General features: G+C 45.8%; 1 protein-coding gene across 1 annotated transcript in view; it reads left to right on the forward strand.

The window, feature by feature from the left end:
* Positions 1-27,152, forward strand: part of HSD17B12 (hydroxysteroid 17-beta dehydrogenase 12) — a 342,292-nt gene that overhangs the window by 106,401 nt on the left and 208,739 nt on the right. The window contains exons 2-3 of the mRNA XM_030200806.1: positions 1,974-2,020; positions 5,915-5,990. Of these exons, the coding sequence (XP_030056666.1) occupies positions 1,974-2,020; positions 5,915-5,990 (123 nt within the window). The remainder of the gene's footprint in view (positions 1-1,973; positions 2,021-5,914; positions 5,991-27,152) is intronic.

A 27,152-nucleotide genomic window follows, 5' to 3' on the forward strand; every position in this document is an offset into this window, starting at 1 on the left:
CTATTCTGGGTGTAAGGAGGGTATCCTAAAAAGGCTGCAAATGCCCCAAAATACTGCAGCTAGGCTTGACATCAAGGTATCATGTTTTGGTAGAGCCACTCCATTATTATGCAAGCTGCACTGGTTGCCCATTAAAGCCAGGTTTATTTTTAAATTGTGTTTTTGTCTTTCAGACATTATATGCTATGACACCGATTACATGTAGCCCTTAATAACTATTCCCCTATGTAATATAACCTCTGGTTCTAGAGACTACCGTAGGCTTTTATCTTCCAGATTGCAAGAGAATATGTTATAAGTCAGTTCACTCTACTGACTTTAGATACCAGGGTGCTAAGTGCTGGAATTTTCTGCTAATGGCAATCAAGGTTCAGCCTGATTTCTTGGTATTTCACAAAAGACCGAAAACTCACCTCTTTGAGAGGTTTCTATCTATTGATGGAGTATCTTAGATTGCAACTGGCCGTCAATGGTCTATATTTGATATTTTGATTATGGCTTTGTAAACCTTGTCTGTTTATTTACTGTTAGCCACATTGAACTTGAGTATGTTCGGGATAATATGGGGTATAAATGTCAAAATAAATAAAATTAAGTCCACTGAAGTGCCTCCTAGGATGCCCCACTGCTCTGCTGAATGATGCCCCCCCCCCCCCCCCCCAAATACATCCTAGTGGCCTGTTTTTATGCATTTTTCCCGGACGTTTATTTTTCAAAAATGGCACCGTGTACAAAAATATCTAGCAAATGGCCATTTTTTTAAACAAGTCGGACATTTTACTGGTTGAAAATGTTTGTATTTGCTACTGAATTTGTGGACGTTTTCCGCAAAATGTCCAAAACCGGATTTAGACATCATATTGAAAATGCCCCTCCATGTGACTTGCCCAAAGTCACAAGAATGGAACCTGGTCCCAGGCCACTGCACTTACCCTTAGACTATTCCTCTACTCAGTAGAACATGAAAAATATGCAAGTGTGTTTTTTTTGCAATTCATTGTATTTATGTATTTTTATGATAGCTAATTGTATAATATGTATATTCTGTATAAAGCATGTGTATCATTGATCTATCATGAATGTTCTCAGGATGTTAGAGTAATTCAAGCAGAACCAACAAGGGTGGAAGTGAGGAGAGTTTCCAATGACCAAGGCAAGCAAGGAATAAGAGCATCCAAGAGTTTATTTGCTAAATTATGCTGACGCAAAGACCCTACACAGGCCATGTTTTGGCACAAAGCCTTCCTCAGAGGCCGTAACAGTTCAAATAAAGTCAGCTTCGCAGAGTATTTAAATGGGAAAAAAACATGAAATGTTGGAACAATATGCGCTGAAAGGCATGGCTACCAGTTGTCTCTGTGAAAATCTTGTGTGGGGTCTTTGTGTCAGCATAATTTGGCAAATAAACTCTTGGATGCTCTTATTCCTTGTTTGGAACTCTTCTCACTTTCACCCTTGTTTCTATTTGACTTTTTGTGGAAATTGTGAGGACCCCCTCCCACCTTTTTTTCTTGCTTGGAGAGTAGTTCAAGCATGCAATTACTATAGCATTAATATATTGAATAGGTTGATCCTGTACTTGATTTCCTCTAATAGTGCAATATTATTCAAATTCTATATAATACTCCTAGTGCTGACTTTGAATTCAGTTTCTGGTGTAGGGTTTGAATCCACTTGCTTCTAATGCAGTGTTATTGTGCTTTTATCTGAATTCTACTGGCAGTTTGTTGTTCAGAAAGATTGACATTGGAGACTACAGTAGTTACCTGATCTTTCCCCTAGGAGTATGCACTCATGCTAATTGGTTTCTTGGGTATCATAAAAGTGAAACATTGAGTTATCTTGGAGTTTACTTGAGTTGTTTGAAAAATGTCAAAATAGGTATGATCTATATTACATATATATGTAGTTTGTCTGAGACTACTAAATTAAGAACTGATTTTAATTTAGTATATTTTTACCTTTTTATTTAGTTGTTACAGGAGCAACTGATGGAATTGGAAAAGCCTATGCTTTAGAGGTAAGACTTATTTTTCTTCCTTAAAAAAAAAACACTCGCAAAGCAGCAATTATATACCTAGCACTCGCCCAGGATGTTCACATAGGCCCTAGATATGTTGGATTTACATATCTAATCTAGAAATGTATAACTTGCCAAATACCTATTTAGGTCCAATTTGTCTTATCTTGCGCAATTTTAAAAAATTTACAATCCCTTAACATTATAACATTTAAAATGTACAGACATCAAGGATTTTTAAAATACTAAGTTTTAGCTTATTCCGGATAGAAACTGCCTGGCATGGAAAAGAAGATTTTGGAACACACTTTACCTTTACAGTAGGAAAACAATACAATTGTGATCACTTAAAGCAAGATGAGCTTACATTAACTGGGAAAGCTATCAATCTAGATAAATAATCAGGAGCCTGGCCTGATAGTATCTTGAAGAACCTTCATTGAACTTTAAATACAGTTCTCACATGGTTACTCAGGTTAAGAGGAAATGATTTTTAGAATTGAAACCACATCTGCTTGTACTGGGGGCTTCTTTCTTTTTGACGTTCCCATGCAAGTGTCTGACCACATTTCCAGGTGTTAATTATATTTCTTGGATCCAGAAAATCTGGAAAGTTTTCTGTTAAGTAAAGAATTTTCAGTTTAGTGACATAGGTAAGAGATAGATTTAAAAGGGTATCGATTTTGCATCATTTAAGTGTATACTGGTTAAGTATAAGATGTCATTTGTGTTTATGTATTTTGGATTAAGTACCATGTGCTCCCAATGATATGATCTTGTTTTTGGTCTATAGTTTCTTTCATGGATTTTGCTCTGTGATATGATTTTATTGTTCCTTTCTTTTTGACATTCAATAAATAAAGTTTTAAAAAAGAGTTCTCTTGAACAGCCAGTGTAGTTTAAGAAGTAATGGAGTAACTCTGTCATATCTTTGAGCATGCTAAATTAGCCTGGCAGCTGTATTCTGCTAAAGTTGATTAAGGGAGAGTGTTAATATCTCTAAATATAGAGCATTACAGTACTCTTAATAGAAGAAGGATCAGTTCCTAGACCAGCAGCCTAATATGTTCCTCAATAAAATAAGATCTAATAGGTCTTAATTGTTTAGGCTTGAAGAAAGTTTTCCTCATCAGGCTATTGATCTGAGGCTCCATAGATAGAAAGGAAATTACCTGAAGACAATGGAGGTAAATGTTCTCCTTAACTGTGGGAAAGTGGGGCTAAATCATCTCATATTGAGTTTATCTTGTTGGGCAGACTGGATGAACTGTACAGGTCTTTATCAGCCGTCACTTACTATATGTTAAAGACTAGAATGTCATCCGCATAAGAGTAAATAGTACCTAATTGTACCAGTCTCAGTAATTCTCTACCTAATGAGTTTATAATAGATGTTAAAGAACAGAAGTGATCCCTGAGGGGCAAGAGTTTAGGTTCCAGGTTGCTGTGGAATTCACAGATGGAAGATGTGAGATGACAGACCTCCTACATGCCAGTCTGAAAGACAGGGCTGAGTCGAGAGGTGAGCTGATCAGTTGAAGAATGGCAGAAGGAGAAGGAGGAACCCAGGACACACGTAGGGGTATATTCTATAAGTAGCACCTAAAAATCGACACCAAAAATTTAATGTGCAATTCTATATAGAGTGTGCATCCTTTATAGAATCATGTTTAGGTATATACTGCATCTAACTGTAGGTACCTGCAATTAGGCCTGCTATGTGCATGCTTATATCAATGTGCATAACATTTGGGAACACCTCAGAAACACCCCTATCTATGACCTCAAATATGTACATACGTTAGGATTTACACGCACATGTGATGGGCATGTAAATCCTAATTATTGCTAATTAGTTGTGATTGGTAATCACCCAATTATCAACACAGATTGGCTTGTTACGTTACATTCGTTAAATTGGGTGCACACCCAATTTAACATGCGTAACTCAAATCTGGTCCATGGTGTACAAGAAAGTTCAGAGGAGAAGGGGGAATCAACTCCAACCGCAGCACAGCAGACTGGCTTTCCAATAGTATTAACTATGCTGTGAAATACTATTGGAAAGCCAGTCTGCTGTGCTGCTTCACTCATAGCCTCTTCACTCATAGCCTCATTTAATCGTGAATATAGAGATTAGTTCACTCTGTTTAAAATGGTTGTTTACACTTGTGTGTTTTTGCTTTTTCATAAATGTACCTCTGCTTCTGATGCCAGTTTTTGTTGTCACTTCAGAACACAAAAGGGCAATGTTGTCTTGAAAGCTTGTGTACATCATCTTTGAATAACGATTCAATAAAAAGTCTTTTAACAACTGTCAGGAACATCAGTTGATGTCACCTAGGGGGAGATAGGATGTTTAAAACGGAGGTATGGTTTATCAGATATTATAATGTGTCCTATTGGCCAGTATCTCATAAATTAATAAGGGAATGCAATTGTATCAATGTAGATGGCCTGCTCATAATGGCATAATATATTTCATTGTGAATACTTCATTAGTAGTGGCGAATATGTAACCTTCAATAGGAAGAAAGTAGATTAGTTCATAAGAACCAAGGAGTATTGCCTCTGCCTCTGTTACATAGTATGATTTTTGTCTGTATTTTAATGATTTTGGTAGAAGGTAGTGTACTGAGCGTTTAAAAGTATTTAACTAAAATAAGTATTTCATACCACACCTCTCTACTAAAATAAGTAGAAATTACCTGACACAGAGACAACTACATATGACTTATTTTTCTCTTGGTGATGTCAGCATATGTGGTGGCTGATGTTCCCCTCTATTTTTGGCAGTGTTGTCATCAGCATATGATTCCTTGTATGTTGATATCTACAGGATGTTTAGAACTAGCAGAATTAGAAAAGGTTCAAAGAAGAGCGACTAAAATTATAAAGGGGATGGAACTCCTCTCATATGAGGAAAGGCTAAAGAGGTTAGTGCTATTCAGCTTGGAAAAGAGATGGATGAGGGGAGATATAATTGAGCTCTACAAAATCCTGAGTGGTATAGAACAAGTAGAAGTAAATCAAATTTTTTTTTTTTTTACTCGTTCCAAAAGTACAAAGACTAGGGAATACTCAAAGTTATATGGAAATACTTTTAAAACAAGTAGGAGGAAATAATTTTTCACTCAACGAATAGTTAAGCTCTGGAACTCTTTGCCGGAGAAGGTGGTAACAGCGGTTAGTGTGTCTGGGTTTAAAAACGGTTTGGACAAATTCCTGGAGGAAAAGTCCATAGTCTTCTATTGAGACAGACATGGGAAGCAACTGCTTGCTCAAGGATTTGTAGTATGGAGTGTTGCCATGATTTAGGTTTCTGCCAGGTACTTGTGACCTGATTTGGCCACTGTTTGGAAAACAGGATACTGGGCTAGATGAACCATTGGTCTGACCCAGTATGGCTACTCTTATGTTCTTATGTTATAATTAGTTTGCTAGTTCCGCCCTGATGTTGGTTGACCTTAGGTCCAGGGTAGATGATGACAAACGTTTTGAATGGAGAAAATGGATATGCCTTTTGCATGTTCCTTGTCATGATATGTGATGCTCCATTATGTGGGGCCCTTTTACTAAGCTGCGGTAAGTACTATTATGTGCTTACTGCAGGTTAAAATCCACTAACGTGGGGCACGCTCAGGTTGGCACGTGCTTCCCTTGTGCTAAATAAATACTTTTAACTTTTTGCTCTGGGGGCATGTTTGGGGGCAGAGAGTAGGTATGCCCAGTGCTAATCAGTACAGCAACATCACCACACACTAACCGATTAGTTCACTGTTAGCTTTACTATGGTAAACAAGATGGTCAAAGGTCATGCTATACTAAAGCTGTTCTAAAAACGAGTTAAATATTAGTGATTGAACTGCTCACTGTGTCATTTTGTCTCTTCAGTTAGCAAGGCGCAGGATGAATATTGTTCTTGTCAGCAGATCCCCAGACAAGCTAGACCAAGTGGCCAGAGAAATAAGTAAGTCTACTGTTTTTTATGTATGTGTGTTTTATTTTGGGGAGTTTAGAAACTGATGTAGTTTATTCAGATCTATAGGATACTATAAATATATTCATGGGAAATAAATTATTTTTGATACCTGTATTTTCTTTTCCATATTTAAACATGCAATGGCATAAAACAGTTGTCTCTTTGTGGTTGGTAAATGGCATCTAAAATTCAGCCTTCTGTATGTGATTCATCAAAATATTCACTTTTTTTTTTTTTTTTTAAAGATATTTTTATTGCATTTTCAACAAATAAGTACAATGCTAATAACAACATATAATCCAACTTCCAATATATTCCAACTTCCCCTCCCTCCCTCCTTTCCCAGCATGTGTCATTAATATTGACCATTATGTCTATATAGTGTTATTTTTTTATTTTTTTTTTTTTTACCCAGTTCCATATCAAGGAGTGATTATAATTTTTGGTGCGTCCAGATCCACGCCGCCTGCTAGTCTCCATGTTGAATACTTGTCCCATTGTTTGTAAAATTGTGTAATCCGTCCTGATTTTATTGCAGTCATTTTAGACATTTGGTATAGGTAGTCCATCTTGTGTGTCACCTTTATCACTGGTGGCATCGTGGGTTGTTTCCATGCCGATGCCAATGTAATCTTTCCTGCGACCAGCCACACTGAGGCTAACCGATGTGTCGTTGCTGGGATATTTGCTGGTTGAAAATGCAATAAGCATGTCTCTGCCTTGAATTCATATGGTTTCCCTATGATTTTTTCTAATGTTTGGATTAGCTCCATCCAATATTTCTGTGCCTTGGGGCATGTCCACCATATATGAGTCATATCGCCCCTCTCCTCACATCCCCTCCAACACCATCCATTGCCTTTCTTAAACATTTTTGCTATTTTGTGAGGAGTCATGTACCATTGATATAGTATTTTATATCCATTTTCCACTAATGAGCTAGAAACAGAAACTCTTAACATGGTCATCAATGCCTTATCCCATTTTGCACTATCATGGCTTATCTTTAAATCTTTCTCCCATCTTTGTGTGTAATATGTTAATGGATTATAGTATGCTCCCAGTGCTTTATATAGCCGAGATATACACCCTCTTTGACAACCTCCTCCCATAGCTTGTTCTAGAGCAGTATCTTCCATATTCAGTTCCTTTTTAGCCCTTTTGTTTATATAATCTTGGATTCTAGTGTAGTGATAATGGTGTGACCCTGGTAAGTCGTATTCTTCTTGTATTTCTGTAAATGGAATCATGTTCCCTTCTGCCCATAGTTGGTGTAAAGCTATTAGCCCCTTTTGTTTCCATATTCGAAACACATTATCTATTGCCCCTATAGGGCATCCCATTGCTGTCTGTATCTTCATGCGCCTATAGTGTTTCCTGCCTGGAAAGAACTTTTGTCTCAAAATATTCCAAGTTTGAAGGGGAAAGCGTATTGTCGGTGGTGCCACTCCTATACATGTTAGTAATTGTTTTTGTGGGGCCCACAGTATTGTATCTAAGTTCTCCATACCCAACCAATATTTCTCAATTTGTATCCAAGGTAAAATATTCACTTTTTTAAGTTGTTTCATGTCAGCAATGCAGTCCTCATTTTTCAAAATATTGATATAATTATTTTTTCTATTTATTTTACAAATGTGGTAAGCACTAATTCTATAATATCTGGGTGCCCAGATTCCATTATAGAATACTAGTGTAAGTTGGCATTTATGCATCAGTATTTAGGAGCACCCACTTATGTCAAAAACAGGTGTAAATGTGCATGCCTAAATGTGGTACTGTAATGTGTATCTTACAGTATTCTATGTAAGTTACATGCATATATGTGAGGACCCACCCATGCACCACCGAAACCCCACCCATGTGTAAACCCTCTTGCATTGTGGGCCTAGGTAATAGAATATAACTAAGTACACAGCTAGCGTGTACATAAGTACATAGGCATCGCCATGCTGGGACAGACCAAGGGTCCATCGAGCCCAGCACCCTATCACCAACAGCGGCCAAAAGAACAAGCAATTTGTCCCGCCCATCCTAGAAATACTGCATTATTCCCTCGTCCATTCAATAACATTCTATGGCTTTTTCCTCCAGGAAGCCGTCCAACCCTTTTTTTAAGTCCGCTAAGTTAACCGCCTTAACCACCTTTTCCGGCAGCGAATTCCAGAGTATAACTACGCGTTGAGTGATGGGGTGACGTCCACTGCAGCCCCCGATGATCGGAAAATCTTCCTAGCAACAAAAGTTTGCTAGAGCCTTCGCGCGAGCGCAGCCATCTGCTTCCCGCCCGTTGTGCGGGCGCAGCCATCTGCTTCCTGCCCGTCGTACGAGAGTCCTGTCAGTTTTTTCTCTTTCCACAGTAGGGAGGAGTTGTTTTTTTTCCGTCTATCTCTGTGCCCCTGAGAAAGAGAGAGAGGGCCCAACTATAAAACTTAAGGGAACTTCTCTTTTTTTTTTTTTTTTTAAATAAGAGCTCAACAGAGCAAAAAAGAAGAAAGAAAACGAAGAAAAAAGCGCAAAAACTCGCAAAAAAACCAAAGAGCCTTTGGTTTTTTTGCGAGTTTTTGCGCTTTTTTCTTCGTTTTCTTTCTTCTTTTGTGCTCTGTTGAGCTCTTATTTAAAAAAAAAAAAGAGAAGTTCCCTTAAGTTTTATAGTTGGGCCCTCTTTAAGTTTCCTTTCGCTGCCGTCGCGGCCCCTTTTGAGCTGCGCGTTCGCGTTTCTCCCTTTTGTGCCCTTTTTTCTTGGCACCATCGAGAATTTTGACCTCGCCGCCACTATTTTTCCATCCATGACATCGAGGATTCCCAGCGGCTTCAAGAAGTGCGGTCGGTGCAGCCACACAATCTCAGGTACTGATCCCCATTCGATGTGTATCCAGTGCCTTGGGCCCGACCATTGCCACGTGTAAGTTTTGTCTTAGCCTTAAAAAGCGGACACAGGCGTTGAGAAAAGCTCAGCGGGAACGTCTCTTTGGAGCTTTGCCCGGCACTTTGACGTCAACAGCGGTACCGAGGTCGGCAGCATCAACATCGGAAGAGCAGGTAATAACCTGTCCTGAGACCACCACACGCTGGAAGCAGTGAGCCATCGAGTGGGTCTCCACCTGTCTCGAAGGCTCCTGCTGTGCAGGCCCATCAGGACCAACCACTTTCGGACACGACCCCGAGGAGGCATGTGGATTCCTCCTCGTCGGTACCGAGGAGTACCGATGCCGTGCATTGAGCGAAGGCTAAGAAGCATCAGCATCGATCTCCTTCCACACACGGTACCGGGAGCTCCGGGGCGTCGACATCGGGAGGACTGCTCACCCTCCATTCAAGAGGTGTCGGTGCGTCGGTCTTCGGACAGTCCGGTACCACCTCCCTGCTCTGCACAGGTTCTGCCTCCGGCTCCTACACCGGCCCCACAGCCTTTCCCAGCAGACACTCTGGACGAGCGCCTCCGAGCCATTCTTCCAGGTCTCCTGGAGGGGCTGCTGCGTCTGTCTGTTCCGGTACCAGGGGTGCTTGTGCCCTCGGTACCGTTGATGGAAGCGGAAGCTGGCTCTGTGCCTGTGGTGAGGTCTCCGATGCCGTTTGTGGCATCGGCTGCCACCCAGGTCAACTCCCCGTCGACATCGTTGGAGGGAGCTTTATTTATTTATTGCTTTTGTATCCCACATTTTCCCACCTCTTTGCGGGCTCAGTGTGGCTTACATCGCCGCCGGCACGGGAGTTGACTTTTTGACGTCATCATCAAGAACATGGTTCCTCGGAGTCAAGACGGGCCCAGTTTCGGACTGCAGTTTGCGAACTCTTGTCTGACACCGAGGAGGAAGCTTCATGGGGAGAAGAGGAGGATCCCAGATATTTCTCTTCTGAGGAGTCTTGTGATCTTCTTCTGATCCCACTCCTTCGGCTAAAAGAAAGCTTTCTCCTCTGAAGAGTCTTTCTTTCTCCTCTTTTGTGCGGGAAATGTCTGTGGCTATTCCCTTCCCTGTGGTACATGAGGCTGAGCCCAGGGGCGAGATGTTCGAGGTCCTTGACTATCCTTCACCACCTAAGGAGTCGTCCACTGTTCCTCTGCATAATGTCCTTAAGCAGATATTGCTGAAGAACTGGATGAAACCACTCTCTAATCCCACCGTCCCCAAGAAGGTTGAGTCCCAGTATCGAATCCACGGAGAGCCTGAGTTGATGAAGTTGCAGTTTCCTCAAGACTCTATGGTTGTGGATTCTGCTCTCAAGAGAGCCAAAAGTTCTAGAGATTTTGCCTCGGCGCCCCCGGGACAAGAATCTAGAACTCTGGACTCTTTTGGGAGGAAGGCCTATCAGTCCTCCATGCTTGTGTCCAAGATTCAGTCGTACCAGCTCTGCATGAGCATCCACATGTGGAACAATGTCAAGCAACTGGCGGACTTGGTGGACAAGCTCCCTTTGGAGCACAACAGGCCTTTTCAGGAGGTGGTCAGGCAGCTGAAGGCGTGTCGTAAATTTCTGGCCAAGGGTGCTTACGACTCTCTTGATGTTGCATCCAGAGCCGCTGCTCAAGGTATAGTGATGCGCAGACTCTCATGGCTGCGTGCCTCTGACCTGGACAATAGAGTCCAGCAGCGACTAGAAGATGTTCCTTGCCGGGGGGGGATAATATTTTTGGCGAGAAAGTCGAGCAGGTGGTCGAACAGTCTACCAGCGGGAAAACCGCCCTCGAGAACCTCTCCCACCTTCAGCATCTACCTCATCAGGTAGACGTTTTTTTCAGGGGAAGGCAGAATACTCCCTATGCTTACAATAAGCGTAGGTACAATCCACCTTCTCGACAGCCTTCTCGGGCTCAACCCCAGCTCGTTCTCGTCAACAGCATGCACCCAGATAGGCCCCTGCAGCTCCCCAGCAAAAGCAAGAGACGGACTTTTGACTGGCTCCAGTTGAGCATAGCCGCTATCAAAGTGTCTGTGCCGGACGATCTGCCAGTCAGAGGGAGGTTAAAATGTTTTCACCAAAGGTGGCCTCTCATAACCTCTGATCGATGGGTTCTTCAAATAGTCCGGCTAGGATACTCTCTCAATTTGATTTCCACACCTCCAAATTGCTCACCGGGAGCTCAGTCCTTCAGCTTCCAGCACAGGCAGGTACTTGCAGAGGAACTCTCCGACCTTCTCAGCGCCAGTGCGGTCGAGCCCGTTCCACCGGGGCAAGAAGGGCTGGGATTCTATTCTAGGTACTTCCTTGTGCAAAAGAAAACAGGGGGGATGCGTCCCATCCTAGACCTAAGGGGCCTGAAAAAATACCTGGTCCAAGAGAAGTTCAGGATGCTTTCCCTGGGCACCCTTCTTCCAATGATTCAGACAAACAACTGGCTATGCTCTCTGGACTTAAATGATGCTTATACACACATTCCGATACTGCCAGCACACAGGCAGTATCTTCGATTCTGTCTGGGAACGCAGCACTTTCAGTATTGTGTGCTGCCCTTTGGTCTTGCGTCTGCGCCCAGGGTGTTTACCAAATGCCTGGTGGTAGTTGCAGCGTCGCTACGCAGACTGGGAGTGCATGTGTTCCCTTATATTGACGATTGGCTGGTGAAGAACACTTCAGAGGCAGGAGCTCTACAGTCCATACAGATGACTATTCAACTCCTGGAGCTACTGGGGTTTGTCATAAATTACCCAAAGTCCCATCTTCTTCCAGTTCAGAAACTAGAATTCATAGGAGCTCTGCTGGATTCACAGACAGCTCATGCCTATCTTCCAGAGGCGAGGGTGGACAGCCTTCTGGCTCTTGTTTCCTTGGCCAGAGCGTCTCAGCAGATGTTGAGACTGCTAGGCCATATGGCCTCCACAGTTCATATGACTCCCATGGCCCGTCTTCACATGCGATCAGCTCAATGGACTCTAGCTTCCCAGTGGTTTCAGGCCGCAGGGGATCTAGAGGATGCAATCCAGCTACCCACCAACTTTCACCATTCCCTTCAGTGGTGGACGATTCGATCCAATTTGACTTTGGGATGTCCCTTCCAAATTCCTCAGCCGCAAAACGTGCTGACAACGGATGCATCTCTCCTGGGGTGGGGTGCCCATGTAGAAGGGCTTCACACTCAAGGAGCTTGGTCCATCCAGGAATCGGATCTTCAGATCAATCTCCCGGAGTTGCGAGCGATCTGAAACGCTCTAAAGGCTTTCAGAGATCAGCTGTCCAAATTATTCAAATTCAGACAATCAGGTTGCCATGTACTACATCAACAAGCAGGGGGGCACCGGATCTCGCCCCCTGTGTCGGGAAGCCGTCTAGATGTGGCTTTGAGCTTGCTGTCACAGCATGTTTCTCCAAGCCACGTATCTGGCAGGCGTAAACAACAGTCTGGCCGACAGATTGAGCAGAATAATGCAACCTCACGAGTGGTCGCTCAACTTGGGCGTGGTACGTAAGATCCTCCGAGCGTGGGGCACCCCCTCGGTGGATCTTTTTACCACTCAGACCAATCACAAGGTCCCTCAGTTCTGTTCGAGACTTCAGGCCTACGACAGATGTTACTATGTTACTTTTCTCCTTCATTGGGCGAAGGGTCTTCTGTATGCATATCCTCCCATACCTCTGGTGGGGAACACTTTGTTGAAACTCAAGCAAGACTGCGGAACCATGATTCTGATAGCTCCTTTTTGGCCGCGTCAGATCTGGTTCCCTCTTCTTCTTCTGGAGTTGTCATCCGAAGAACCTTGGAGATTGGAGTGTTTTCCAACCCTCCTTACTCAGAACGAGGGGGGCGCTTCTGCATCCCAACCTCCAGTTTCTGGCTTTCACGGCCTGGATGTTGAGAGCGTAGAGTTCACTTCCTTAGGTCTTTCTGAGGGTGTCTCCCGAGTCTTGCTTCCAGGAAAGATTCCACTAAGAAGAGTTCCTCTTTCAAATGGAGAAGGTTTGCCGTCTGGTGTGACAGCAAGGCCCTAGATCCTCTTTCTTGTCCTACACAGACCCTGCTTGAATACCTTCTACACTTGTCAGAGTCTGGTCTCAAGACCAATTTGTAAGAGTTCACCTTAGTGCAATTAGTGCTTATCATCAACGTGTAGAGGGTAAGCCTATCTCTGGACAGCCTTTAGTTCTTCGCTTTATGAGAGGTTTGCTTTTGTCAGAGCCCCCTGTCAAACTTCCACCAGTGTCATGGGATCTCAACGTTGTTCTCACCCAGCTGATGAAACCTCCTTTTGAGCCACTGAATTTCTGCCATCTAAAGTACTTGACCTGGAAGGTCATTTTCTTGGTGGCAGTTACTTCAGCTCGTAGAGTCAGTGAACTTCAAGCATTGGTAACCCATGCTCCTTATACTAAGTTTCATCATAATAGAGTAGTCCTCCGCACGCACCCTAAGTTCTTGCCAAAGGTGGTGTCGGATTTCCATCTGAACCAGTCAATTGTCTTGCCAACATTTTTCCCCGTCCTCATACCCGCCCTGCTGAACGTCAGTTGCATACATTGGACTGCAAGAGAGCATTGGCCTTCTATGTGGAGCGGACAAGCCCCTTCAGACAGTCCACCCAAATGTTTGTTTCTTTCGACCCCAACAGAAGGGGAGTTGCTGTCGGGAAATGCACCATTTCAAACTGGCTAGCAGTTTGCATTTCTTTCACTTACGCCCAAGCTGGGCTGACTCTTGAGGGTCATGTCACGGCTCATAGTGTTCGAGCCATGGCAGCGTCGGTGGCCCACTTGAAGTCAGCCACTATAGAAGAGATTTGCAAGGCTGCGACGTGGTCTTCAGTCCACAACTTCACATCTCACTACTACCTTCAGCAGGATACCCGACGCGACAGTCGGTTTGAGCAGTCGGTGCTGCAGAATCTGTTCGGGGTTTAGAATCCAACTCCACCCCCCTAGGCCCATTTTTGTTCTGTTCCAGACTGCACTCTAGGTTAGATGTTTTCTTCATAGGTCAATCCTTATGTCCTCGCCGTTGCAAGGCCCTATTGACCTTTCTTTGTTGTTTTGAATGAGCCTGGGGGCTAGGGATACCCTATCAGTGAGAACAAGCAGCCTGCTTGTCCTCGGAGAAAATGAAGATACATACCTGTAGCAGGTATTCTCCGAGGACAAGCAGGCTGCTTGTTCTCACTGATGGGTGACGTCCATAGCAGCCCCTCCAATCGGAACACTTTCCTAGCAAAGACCTTTGCTAGACCTCGCGCGCCCATGCGCACTGTGCATGCGCGGCCGTCTTCCCGCCCGAACCGGCTCGTGCCGGCCAGTCTTCTTTTGTCCGCGCTCGGTACGGTCGTGTTTCGCCATTCGCGCCCCAAAGTTGACCTCGCGCGTCGTTTTATCGACTTCGTTCTAAAAAAAAAAAAAAAAGGTGTCGGAAGGAGACCTTTATGGTTTTCTCCCTTCCCGTACTTCCAGTCTTTGCCCCGGTAAGTTTTCTTTCGTCATCGGGGTAGGCCCTATTTAGGCCTCGGTCGAAGTTTTTCTTCCCCCTATTTTTGCGGTGCCATTTTCGCCATTTCGAGTTTTGATCTCGCCGGCGCGATTTTTCCGCCCATGACATCGAAGTCTTCCAGCGGCTTCAAGAAGTGCACCCAGTGCGCCCGGGTAATCTCGCTCACTGACAGGCACGCGTCGTGTCTTCAGTGTCTGGGGGCTGGGCACCGCCCTCAGGCCTGTAGTCTGTGTTCCCTTTTGCAAAAGTGGACTCAGGTAGCGAGGTTAGCCCAGTGGAACATTTTGTTCTCGGGCTCTTCGTCTGCATCGGCACCGGGAGTATCGACTGCTTCGACGTCGTCGGCGCCTGGACCTTCATCTTCGCCCCCGATTGCATCGAGTGCATCGAGGCATCGGCCCTCTGCATCGGGGCGACATCGGAAGGCTGCTGATGTCGTCGGACGGTGGTGCTTCGTCTGGAGTGCAGGTGAGGGCTGTCCATTCCCCTGCTGGTGGCGGTGAGCCTTCGGGTGGGTTTCCCCCATTCCGAGGGCTCCTGCGGTACAGCCCCCCCCCCCCCCCCGAGACCGACCTCCTTCGGTCTCGGCCCCGAGGAAGCGACGGCGGGATTCTACGTCCTCCTCGTCGGTGCCGGGAAGCTCCGGTGACATGCTTCGTCCCAAGAAGTCGAAGAAGCATCGTCACCGGTCCCCTTCCCATGTCGGCACCGAGAGCTCTGGGTCGCCGAGGGAGTCGGCACCCAGTAGGCATCGGCACCGAGAGGACCGCTCGCCCTCTGTTCAAGAGGTGTCGATGCGCTCCCCTTTGGACAGCCCGGAACAGCCTCCACACCCGGAACAGACTCTGACATCGACGCCTGCATCGGCTTCCATGCCTTTTTCTACAGCCGCTGTGAACGAGAGTCTCCGGGCCGTTCTCCCAGAGATCCTGGGAGAGCTGTTGCGCCCTACCCCTCCGGTACCGGGGGTGCTTGCGCCACCGGTACCGTCGAGCGAGGCGCCGGCTGGCCCATTGACCGGGGTGAGGTCTCCGGCGTCGGTGCCGCGTGCGGTACCGACTGCGGTAGCCTCCCAGGAAGGCTCCCCGACTACGTCGGCGGAGGGAGCTTCGCTGGTGCAGACGAGGGAGTCTACCTCTCGACGCTCCCACCGTGGCCGTGGTTCCACGGAGTCGAGCCAGGCACGGTTGCAGACACAGGTCCATGAACTTGTGTCTGACACCGATGGTGAGGCCTTGTGGGAAGAAGAAGGCGACATCAGATATTTCTCTGACGAGGAGTCTGAGGGTCTCCCTTCTGATCCCACTCCCTCTCCTGAAAGACAGCTTTCTCCCCCCGAGAGTCTGCCTTTCGCTTCCTTTGTCCGGGAGATGTCTAAGGCCATCCCCTTCCCGGTGGTTGTGGAGGACGAGCCCAGGGCTGAAATGTTTGAGCTCCTGGACTATCCTTCTCCACCTAAGGAAGCGTCCACAGTACCCATGCATCATGTCCTCAAAAAGACATTGCTGGCGAACTGGACCAAGCCATTAAGTAATCCCCACATCCCCAAGAAGATTGAGTCCCAATACCGAATCCATGGGGACCCAGAGCTGATGCGCACTCAGTTGCCTCACGACTCTGGAGTTGTGGATTTGGCCCTAAAGAAGGCCAAGAGTTCTAGGGAGCATGCTTCGGCGCCCCCGGGCAAGGACTCTAGAACCTTGGACTCCTTTGGGAGGAAGGCCTACCATTCTTCTATGCTCGTGGCCAAAATTCAGTCGTACCAGCTCTACACGAGCATACACATGTGGAACAATGTGCGGCAGTTGGCGGGCTTGATGGATAAGCTCCCCCCTGAGCAAGCCAAGCCATTTCAGGAGGTGGTCAGGCAGCTGAAGGCGTGCAGAAAATTCCTGGCCAGAGGGGTGTATGACACCTTTGATGTTGCGTCCAGGGCCGCTGCTCAAGGTGTGGTGATGCGCAGACTCTCATGGCTGCGTGCCTCCGACCTGGAGAATAGAATCCAGCAGCGGATTGCGGACTCGCCTTGCCGTGCGGATAATATTTTTGGAGAGAAAGTCGAGCAGGTGGTAGAGCAGCTCCACCAGCGGGACACCGCATTCGACAAGTTCTCCCGCCGGCAGCCTTCAGCCTCTACCTCTACAGGTAGAAGATTTTTTAGGGGAAGGAAGACTGTTCCCTACTCTTCTGGCAAGCGTAGGTACAATCCTCCTTCTCGACAGCCTGCGGCCCAGGCTAAGCCCCAGCACGCGCGCTCTCGTCAGCAGCGTGCGCCTCAGCAAGGCCCCTCGGCTCCCCAGCAAAAGCAAGGGACGAGCTTTTGACTGGCTCCAGCAGAGCATAGCCGACATCCAAGTGTCCTTGCCGGGCGACCTACCAGTCGGGGGGAGGTTGAAAGCTTTTCACCCAAGGTGGCCTCTCATAACCTCCGATCAGTGGGTTCTCCAAATAGTCCGGCAAGGATACACCCTCAATTTGGCCTCAAAACCTCCAAATTGTCCACCAGGAGCTCAATCTTACAGCTTCCAACACAAGCAGGTACTTGCAGAGGAACTCTCCGCCCTTCTCAGCGCCAATGCGGTCGAGCCCGTGCCATCCGGGCAAGAAGGGCTGGGATTCTATTCCAGGTACTTCCTTGTGGAAAAGAAAACAGGGGGGATGCGTCCCATCCTAGACCTAAGGGCCCTGAACAAATATCTGGTCAAAGAAAAGTTCAGGATGCTTTCCCTGGGCACCCTTCTCCCCATGATTCAGCAAAACGATTGGCTATGCTCTCTGGACTTGAAGGACGCCTACACGCACATCCCGATACTGCCAGCCCACAGACAGTATCTGCGATTTCAGCTGGGCACACGTCACTTCCAGTACTGTGTGCTACCCTTTGGGCTCGCCTCTGCGCCCAGAGTGTTCGCCAAGTGCTTGGCTGTAGTAGCAGCGGCACTTCGCAGACTGGGGGTACACGTGTTCCCATAACTCGACGATTGGCTGGTGAAGAACACATCCGAGGCAGGAGCCCTGCAGTCCATGCAGATGACTATTCGCCTCCTGGAGCTACTGGGGTTTGTGATAAATTATCCAAAGTCCCATCTTCTCCCAGTGCAGAAACTCGAATTCATAGGAGCTCTGCTGGATTCTCGGACGGCCCGCGCCTATCTCCCAGAGACGAGAGCCAACAACTTGTTGTCCCTCGTCTCGCGGGTACGAGCATCCCAGCAGATCACAGCTCGGCAGATGTTGAGATTGCTGGGCCACATGGCCTCCACAGTTCATGTGACTCCCATGGCCCGCCTTCACATGAGATCTGCTCAATGGACCCTAGCTTCCCAGTGGTTTCAGGCTGCTGGGGATCTAGAAGATGTGATCCACCTGTCCACGAGTTTTCTCAAATCCCTGTATTGGTGGACAATTTCGTCCAATTTGACTCTGGGACGTCCTTTTCAAATTCCTCAGCCACAAAAAGTGCTGACCACGGATGCGTCTCTCCTCGGGTGGGGAGCTCATGTCGATGGGCTTCACACCCAAGGAAGCTGGTCCCTCCAGGAACGCGATCTGCAGATCAATCTTCTGGAGTTACGAGCGGTCTGGAACGCTCTGAAGGCTTTCAGAGATCGGCTGTCCCATCAAATTATCCAAATTCAGACAGACAACCAGGTTGCCATGTATTACGTCAACAAGCAGGGGGGCACCGGATCTCGCCCCCTGTGTCAGGAAGCCATCAGCATGTGGCTCTGGGCTCACCGTCACGGCATGGTGATCCAAGCCACATATCTGGCAGGCGTAAACAACAGTCTGGCCGACAGGTTGAGCAGGATTATGCAACCTCACGAGTGGTCGCTCAATTCCCGGGTGGTGCGACAGATCTTCCAGGTGTGGGGCACCCCCTTGGTAGATCTCTTCGCATCTCGAGCCAACCACAAAGTCCCTCAGTTCTGTTCCAGGCTTCAGGCCCACGGCAGACTGGCATCGGATGCCTTCCTCCTGGACTGGGGGGAAGGTCTGCTGTATGCTTATCCTCCCATACCTCTGGTGGGGAAGACTTTGTTGAAACTCAAGCAAGACCGAGGCACCATGATTCTGATTGCTTCTTTTTGGCCGCGTCAGATCTGGTTCCCTCTTCTTCTGGAGTTGTTCTCAGAAGAACCGTGGAGATTGGAGTGTTTTCCGACCCTCATCACACAGGACGAGGGGGCGCTTCTGCATCCCAACCTCCGGTCCCTGGCTCTCACGGCCTGGATTTTGAGAGCGTAGACTTTGCCTCTTTGGGTCTGTCAGAGGGTGTCTCCCGCATCTTGCTTCCAGGAAAGATTCCACTAAGAGGAGTTACTTCTTTCTATGGAGGAGGTTTGCCGTCTGGTGTGACAGCAAGGCCCTAGATCCTCGCTCTTGTCCTACACAGACCCTGCTTGAATACCTTCTGCACTTGTCTGAGTCTGGTCTCAAGACCAACTCTGTAAGGGTTCACCTTAGTGCAATCAGTGCATACCATTACCGTGTGGAAGGTAAGCCGATCTTAGGACAGCCTTTAGTTGTTCGCTTCATGAGAGGTTTGCTTTTGTCAAAGCCCCCTGTAAAGCCTCCTACAGTGTCATGGGATCTCAATGTCGTTCTCACCCAGCTGATGAAACCTCCTTTTGAGCCACTGAATTCCTGCCATCTGAAGTACTTGACCTGGAAGGTCATTTTCTTGGTGGCAGTTACTTCAGCTCGTAGAGTCAGTGAGCTTCAGGCCCTGGTAGCCCAGGCCCCTTACACCAAATTTCATCATAACAGAGTAGTCCTCCGCACTCACCCTAAGTTCTTGCCAAAGGTTGTGTCGGAGTTCCATCTGAACCAGTCAATTGTCTTGCCAACATTCTTTCCCCGTCCTCATTCCTGCCCTGCTGAACGTCAGCTGCACACATTGGACTGCAAGAGAGCATTGGCCTTATCTGGAGCGGACACAGCCCAACAGACAGTCCGCCCAATTGTTTGTTTCTTTTGATCCCAACAGGAGGGGAGTGGCTGTAGGAAAACGCACCATATCCAATTGGCTAGCAGATTGCATTTCCTTCACTTACGCCCAGGCTGGGCTGGCTCTTGAGGGTCATGTCACGGCTCATAATGTTAGAGCCATGGCAGCGTCGGTAGCCCACTTGAAGTCAGCCACTATTGAAGAGATTTGCAAAGCTGCGACGTGGTCATCTGTCCACACATTCACATCTCATTACTGCCTGCAGCAGGATACCCGACGTGACAGTCTGTTCGGGCAGTCAGTGCTTCAGAATCTGTTCGGGGTTTAGAATCCAACTCCACCCCCCTAGGCCCATGTTTGTTCTGTTCCAGGCTGCACTCTTAGTTAGTTGGTAAATTTTTTAGGTCAATCTCAGTTATGTCCTCGCCGTTGCGAGGCCCAATTGACCATGGTTGTTGTTTTGAGTGAGCCTGGGGGCTAGGGATACCCCATCAGTGAGAACAAGCAGCCTGCTTGTCCTCGGAGAAAGCGAATGCTACATACCTGTAGAAGGTATTCTCCGAGGACAGCAGGCTGATTGTTCTCACAAACCCGCCCGCCTCCCCTTTGGAGTTGTGTCTTCCCTTCTCTTTGTCTTGCTATGTATGAGACTGGCCGGCACGAGCCGGTTCGGGCGGGAAGACGGCCGTGCATGAGCGGTGCGCATGGGCGCGCGAGGACTAGCAAAGGTCTTTGCTAGGAAAGTGTTCCGATTGGAGGGGCTGCTGTGGACGTCACCCATCAGTGAGAACAATCAGCCTGCTGTCCTCGGAGAATACCTTCTACAGGTATGTAGCATTCGCTTTCTCCGTGGACAGCAGGCTGATTGTTCTCACATACCCACCCGGTTCCCCTTTGTAGTTGTCTTTTCCTTCTTTGCTTTGTTATCAAACTGATGGGACTCTCGTGCGACGGGTGGGAAGTGGATGGCCGCGCATGCGCGGTGCGCGCGCCTTCGTGCGCTCGAAGGCTCTAGCAAACTTTTGTTGCTAGGAAGATTTTCCGATCATCGGGGGCTGCCGAGGACATCACCCCATCAGTGAGAGCAATCAGCCTGCTGTCCTCGGAGAATACCTGCTACAGGTATGTATCTTCATTTTATGTAAGAACACCTGGAGGCATATTTTCAAAGCACTTAGCCTTCCAAAGTTCCATAGAAACCTATGGAACTTTGGAAGGCTAAGTGCTTTGAAAATATTCCTCCTGATCTACTACGGTCTCTTTTGCAACCTCATTATCGGGATACCCTATCTTCCCTGTTTTAGTGATATCTTTGAAAGATACCTTATCCCGAACCATGCGCTTTTGAGCGACTGTCGGCCTTCTCCCCATTTCTAGTTTAAAAGCTGCTCTGTCTCCTTTTTAAATGCCGATGCCAGCAGCCTGGTCCCACCCTGGTTAAGGTGGAGCCCATCCTTTTGGAATAGGCTCCCCCTTCCCCAGAATGTTGCCCAGTTCCTAACAAATCTAAACCCATCCTCCCTGCACCATCGTCTCATCCACGCATTGAGACTCCGGCTCTCTGCCTGTCTCTTGGGCCCTGCGCGTAGAACGGGTAGCATTTCAGAAAATGTTACCCTAGAGGATCTGGATTTGAGCTTTCTACCTAAGAGCCTAAATTTGGCTTCCAGAACCTCTCTCCCACATTTTCCTGTGTCATTGGTACCCACATGTACCAAGACAGCCGGCTCCTCCCCAGCATTATCTAAAATCCTATCTAGGTGATGCATGAAGTTCGCCACCTTCACACCAGGCAGGCAAGTCACCAGGCGATCCTCATGTCCACCAGCCACCCAGCTATCTATATGCCACCACTCCTAATCTATCCTCATTGTTCCATTTTCAGAGAATGCAAAAACCAGTCCCTAATTCTGCAGCCCGCAATGTATATGCTGGTAAATAATCGCATTATTTCTCAAATAATCCACAGCCAAGCCCTACCTGATCTTAAGTATCAGCAACCTTCAGCTTAATTCTGAACTACACAGATAGCCAGAAAAGCATATGCCAAAAGGGAGAAACATGGTTGCTAAGGGGCAATGTCCTACAATTTGAGGAGCTGTATTTTGAACCAGTTGAAACAAGGGACAGAAGTCTTTTGAATATCCCTCTCAGTACAGAGCTCATTTTGGCAGTTCAAACATACATTGTTGAATAAGTGTAGTATGGACCTACTATGTCATGCTTTCTCCTCACCCCCCCCCCCCCCCCAACACTTTTATCAACCTAGAATCCCCTGTTTACCCCATGCCCTGTTAAATGTCATAACTGTATTAGCTTCCACCACTCTACATAACACAAGCAAAGACATTAAAGGGTAATTCTATAACCTAGATGCTAACATTTATGCACGTGTTATGTGTGAAAATGTTTAGAATACAAGCATATATGCATATTTAAATGCGTATAAGCTAGTGTGCTGTGTAAGAGCTGTTCTGCAAATACACACTGTGTAAGTTAAACAGGGTTGGCATATAAGTGGGACATAGGCAGGGCCCCCATTAGTTCATATAACTCAAAGAATACTGTACATTATGCATATACAAGCTGCTTTTAAGCACTTGCACTTACACTAACTCTATGGCTGGCGAAAGTGCTTGTGACTAAATATTAGGTTTGCTAATAATACCCAGTTACACTAGGAAATTAGATGCCTACCACACATCCTCTGAACTTTTAATTCTGGGCACTCTTCTGTAGAATTGCCCTCTTTGTGCATGCCTCAACCAATGGAAAGAAAGTTAAATTAAAAATGAATGAATGAAAATGTTATAGCATGGTATAATTCCACCATTGATACTTTTTCATTTCAGTACATGCACACATCAAAAATGAATATGTTCCTCAGATTATGCAAATTTGAACCATAGATCAAAATTTTAATAATGAAGTTGGAAAGCCACCTCTTCAGGTATCGGTGCTTTTCCGACCAGTTGAAGAAATAGGGGTGCTTAGTGATTGTGCCACTGGCCACGGTTGCCATGCTGGCTATCACAAAATAGAGTATAGGTGTCTTAAGATTTATAGCACTGTTTGCAAGACCATAGCACCAAGTTATTGAAAAAATCTACTTCTGATATAGCAATGTTTATATGCCATATATTTTTCAAAATATTCTGCTTTTTTGAGAGGAACAGGGAATGAGTGACAGTCGCTCCTGTTTTGTCTTCGGATGAATCAGTTTCTTTCTGTATGTCACGGTTGCCAATATGTCCCACTGTATCCTTTGTCCGGCTGTAGAGCAAAGGCAGTGGGTAGTGTGAAGGGCTTTTCTCATGTAGGTGACTTTCCTAATGTAGATGAAGGATATATGGTGAGCATGATGTCAACTGCTAAATATAAAGATACACAAGCTTCTATATGAGGACACAACAGGGAATGTTTTCAACAGAAATGGTACCCTTTTTTGTGTCAGATGAGCTTGCATGTGCTACAGCCTCCCTTCTTGTCCTCTGCTCTTTTGTAATGTGTGGGGACTTTAAGCAATAAATATTGTATAGGAGGGGAATATGTTGTTCAGTCTGAGGTGCTACTGCTGTACCTTAATAAACAAGACAGGCATCATGCAATAAAGGAGTAAGGATGCATAGGTGGGAAAAAGATGTTTGTTAACCACTAAGCAGTTCATCCTAAAAATAAATAAATAAACTCAAACATGTTTGGTTATTTCCTTTCTCCCTATTATATTCTATGGAGTCTGGCATAATAATTGTTTCACTGATTGTTTTAAAGGGGTGGCTCATTCTGGTAAAGACAAACTCTCTGGAAGAACAAGACTGCAGTTTGGTAGACTGCCTGAAAAAAGGGCTTTTCCCCAGTGTGTGCTGCATAAGTTGGTCTTAGGTTCAGTGACTTCAAACTAGAGTCTTTCTGCTTCTTTGTTGTCAGTACAGATCTTCTGTTCCCTCCTTGGGTTGATTCAAGCCATTCCTTCACAGGTTTGCATTTGACTGGACTATTGCAGAAGGAAGCATAGCAGTGGAAACTTCTTGCATGAATTCTCAGTGCTTCTGTTTGACCAATAGAATAATACTTCTGCTCTGACCTCAGCAGTAGGTAAGCACACTGTGACAGGACCGATATAACTTCTGGCTATTTCCAGAAAGGGACAAAAGCTGACAAATTAGTAGAACATAGGAGTGTCTAGTATAATCATCGGGAGGAAATGGTGGCAGCAGGAAATCTCTTCTGGCTATAATGCAGGAAATCACTCCTGCATCTATGCCTTAGTCGCCATATCCCCCCGGCCTCTGGCCTTTTGATGTTAGGGGAGATCCTTCATGCCAAGCCTTAGCAATATAGGACACAGAAAATCTGGTTCCCTCTTCTTCTGGAGTTATCCTCCAAAGAACTTTGGATATTGGAGTGTTTTCTGACCCTCATTACGCAGAACTAGGGATCTCTTCTTCATCCCAACCTCTAGTCTCTAGCCCTCACTGCCTCGATGTTGAGAGCTTAGAATTTGCTTCCTTGAACCTTCCAGAGGGTGTCTCCAAAGTCTTGCTAGTTTCCAGGAAAGATTCCACTAACAGATGTTATTCTTTCAAATGGAGGTTTGTCATCTGGCGTGAGGGCAAGACTTTAGATCCTATTTCCTGCCCTACATGGACCCTGCTTGAATACCTTTTGCACCTCTCCGAGTCTGGTCTTTAGACCAACTCTGTAAGGATTCACCTCAGTGCAATTAATGCTTATCAATGTGTAGAGGGTAAGTCCATCTCTGGATAGCCTCTAGTTGTTTCCTTTATGAAAGATTTGCTGTTGGCAATGCCCTCTGTCAAACCTCCACCTGTGTCATGGGACTTCGACATCATTCTCACTCAGCTGATGAAAGCTCCTTTTGAGTCACTTGATATCATCTGAAGTACTTGACCTGGAAGGTCATATTTTTGGTGGCTGTTACTTCAACTCACAGGGTTAGTGAGCTTCAGACCTTAGTGGTGGATACACTTTATACAAAGTTTCATTATAACAGAGTAGTCCTCTGCACACACCCTAAGTTCCTACCTAAAAGGTTCTGACAATGTTCCATCTGAACTAGTCGATTGTCTTGCCAACATTCTGTCCCCAACCTCATGTCCATCCTGGCAAAAGTGTACTGCACACCTTGGACTGCAAGTGAGCATTGGCCTTTTACTTGGAGTGGTCTAGGTCTACAAGACAGTCCACCCAACTTTTTGTTTCTTTTGATCCCATTAGGATGGAGGGTTGCCATCGGGGAAACACACCATTTCCAATTGATTGACAGATTGTATTTTTCACTTATGCCCAGGCTGGGCTGACCCTTGAGAGTCATGTCAGGGCTCACAGTGCCAGAGCGTGGCTGCATCGGTAGCTCACTTGAGGTCAGCCTCCGTTGAAGAAACTTGTAAGGCTGCAATGTGGTCTTCAATCCACACATTCACATCTCATTGCTGCTTTGAGCCGGATACCTGACAACAACTGTCGGTTTGGACAGACAATGCTGCAGAATTTGTTTGAGGTCTAGAGTCCAACTCCAGCCTCCTAGGCCCATTTTGTTCTGACTGTTCCAGGCTGCACTCTCACCCAGTTGTGTATAGTTTCAGGTTAATTACTTTTTTTGCTCTTGCCATTGCAAGGTCCAATTGACTACTGGTTATTGTTTTTGGTGAGTGTGGTAGCTAGGGATTTCCATCTGTAAGAATTATAGGCCTGCTTGTCCTCGGAGAAAGTGAAGGTACTTACCAGTATCAGGTATTTTCCAGGCCTTATATTCTCACATACCCTCTCACCTCCCCTTGGAGTTGTCTTCTTTTTATTATGCTTTATATTGTACTGCTAGTCCCGCACTCTCGCGGCAGGCGGGAAGGCACTTGTATATGTGCGATGGAGTGTGTCGCGTTCCAAAAGACATATTTTTAATCTTGTTACAAGCTTCGGACCGGCAATACAGACCCCGCATTACCCATCTGTGAGAGTATAAGGCCTTGTTCCCTCAGAGAATACCTGCTACAGGTAAGTACATTCGCCTTATCTTTTTTCCGTAAAATATTATGGATGCTTATTTTGTATATTTTCTCTCTAATATCAGATTATTGAAGTAATTTGACTTAGTAAAATTCTTAAAATTGAAAAAAAAGATGTTAGTTAAAAAGGTGTCAGGATCCTCTGAATTTGAATGGCATTGACATTGCCACACATTTTCTTGCTTTTTTTGTGTGGCTGTGTTTTTACACCAATATATATATTTGCATCAGTCAGCTATATTTTTTGTTTGTCAGCGCCTGAGTACTAAGCACAGACCCCTGGTGGTGACATCTGACAGAGGATATCTGCTAGGATCTTTAAAACCAAAAAGAGTATAAGGAAGGACAGTTCTTCAGATGAGAATGATGCTTTTAAACAAACTTGGGGGCATCAACATGATGGTGCATCAACATCAAAAAAGCATTGTTCCACTTCAAAATAAACACCAAATAGAGGTCAGGGAAACAGTATGTCCACTAGCTTCTCCTATATGAGAGTGAGGGATTCTCCATCAGCATTCAAGCCAAGGCAAAGAAGCTTAGACATTGGTTTCCATTGTGTACGGTGCTTAGAGCAGGGAGATATTGTGGTCTTGTACCATCAGAGTGGGTCACTCATCCTTTAGAATCTATATGGGCTCAGATTACTGTCATCAAGGTTCACGAAATGCTCCAAGAGGATGTTGCCATGGCTGCTGTCCGTGCCCTTCCACTATGATTTGGAGAAACCGTCCATCCTCTTATGTCCCTTAGTGTCGCCCACAAGAATTGTAGCTTTTACTAGGGGCATATATGTTAACTATATATAATAGCTGCCCCTGCCATTTCTTTTGCGACTGGTCTCCCAATTTTGTCCCTCCAGATCCTAAATGCATACTGTATTCTATTTTTCTGTAGCACTGGAGCCACTCCTGCACTATAGGTCTCTGGGGCATCAATATCTTACACAAATGAATGGACCATTTTAAAATCAGCATGAACGGCAGAAGCTCTCGGACTGCGTCCTCTCTTCAATGGGCTATCAGAGGGACCTGAATCAACATTTTGCGTTTGCAAAGCAAGACAAAATAAAATCCTTAAATTATAGATGGAGAGAAAATAGATGCATTTTTATGAGGAAGAAGTATGGAGAAAAGCCTGGTTGTAATCCCAGCTCTCCCATTCAGTTTGACCTTGAATAGATGATAATGCTTGCTTTTATAATGTGTTAGAGTGGTTGTGCCATTGATTTAAACAGGGAAACATGTCCTGCAGAGATAATGACCCTCCAAGACTGGAATTAGACATTTTGACAGGACATTGTTTGGGTAAACATATACTGTTTCTATCCGTGCTGTACCTTTTTGGTTCCAGAGATATTGGACACATAGGTTGCAGCTTTGTGGATGCTTGAGCGCCACCTGTATTGCACAAATTCCTTTACTTTGACCAGGGAACATTAATTTATCTTGAGTTTAGCATCCACAATCATTTTGAAAAGTTGACTCCTATGACTGAACATGAGGAAATACCTTCAGAGAGTTGGATACACAGAGCTTGCCTCTTAGTGGAGGCCCTAATGGAAACAATTCAAGAAAGCTTGAGACAAACATCCGTATTTGCAGGAAAGCAAATGTGAACCTAGAGGTCAAGTATATTCTGTGTTGCAACAGGAATGGAAAATGGATAGTCTAAGATGGGCCTTGCTGTCTTTATATGCTATCATTTTCTGCCTTTATATAAAGTACCTGCTGACCACAGCACTATATGGATGCAGCAAAGAT

This window comes from Microcaecilia unicolor, chromosome 4, assembly GCF_901765095.1.
Source record: "Microcaecilia unicolor chromosome 4, aMicUni1.1, whole genome shotgun sequence".
Taxonomy (NCBI): Eukaryota; Metazoa; Chordata; class Amphibia; order Gymnophiona; family Siphonopidae; genus Microcaecilia; species Microcaecilia unicolor.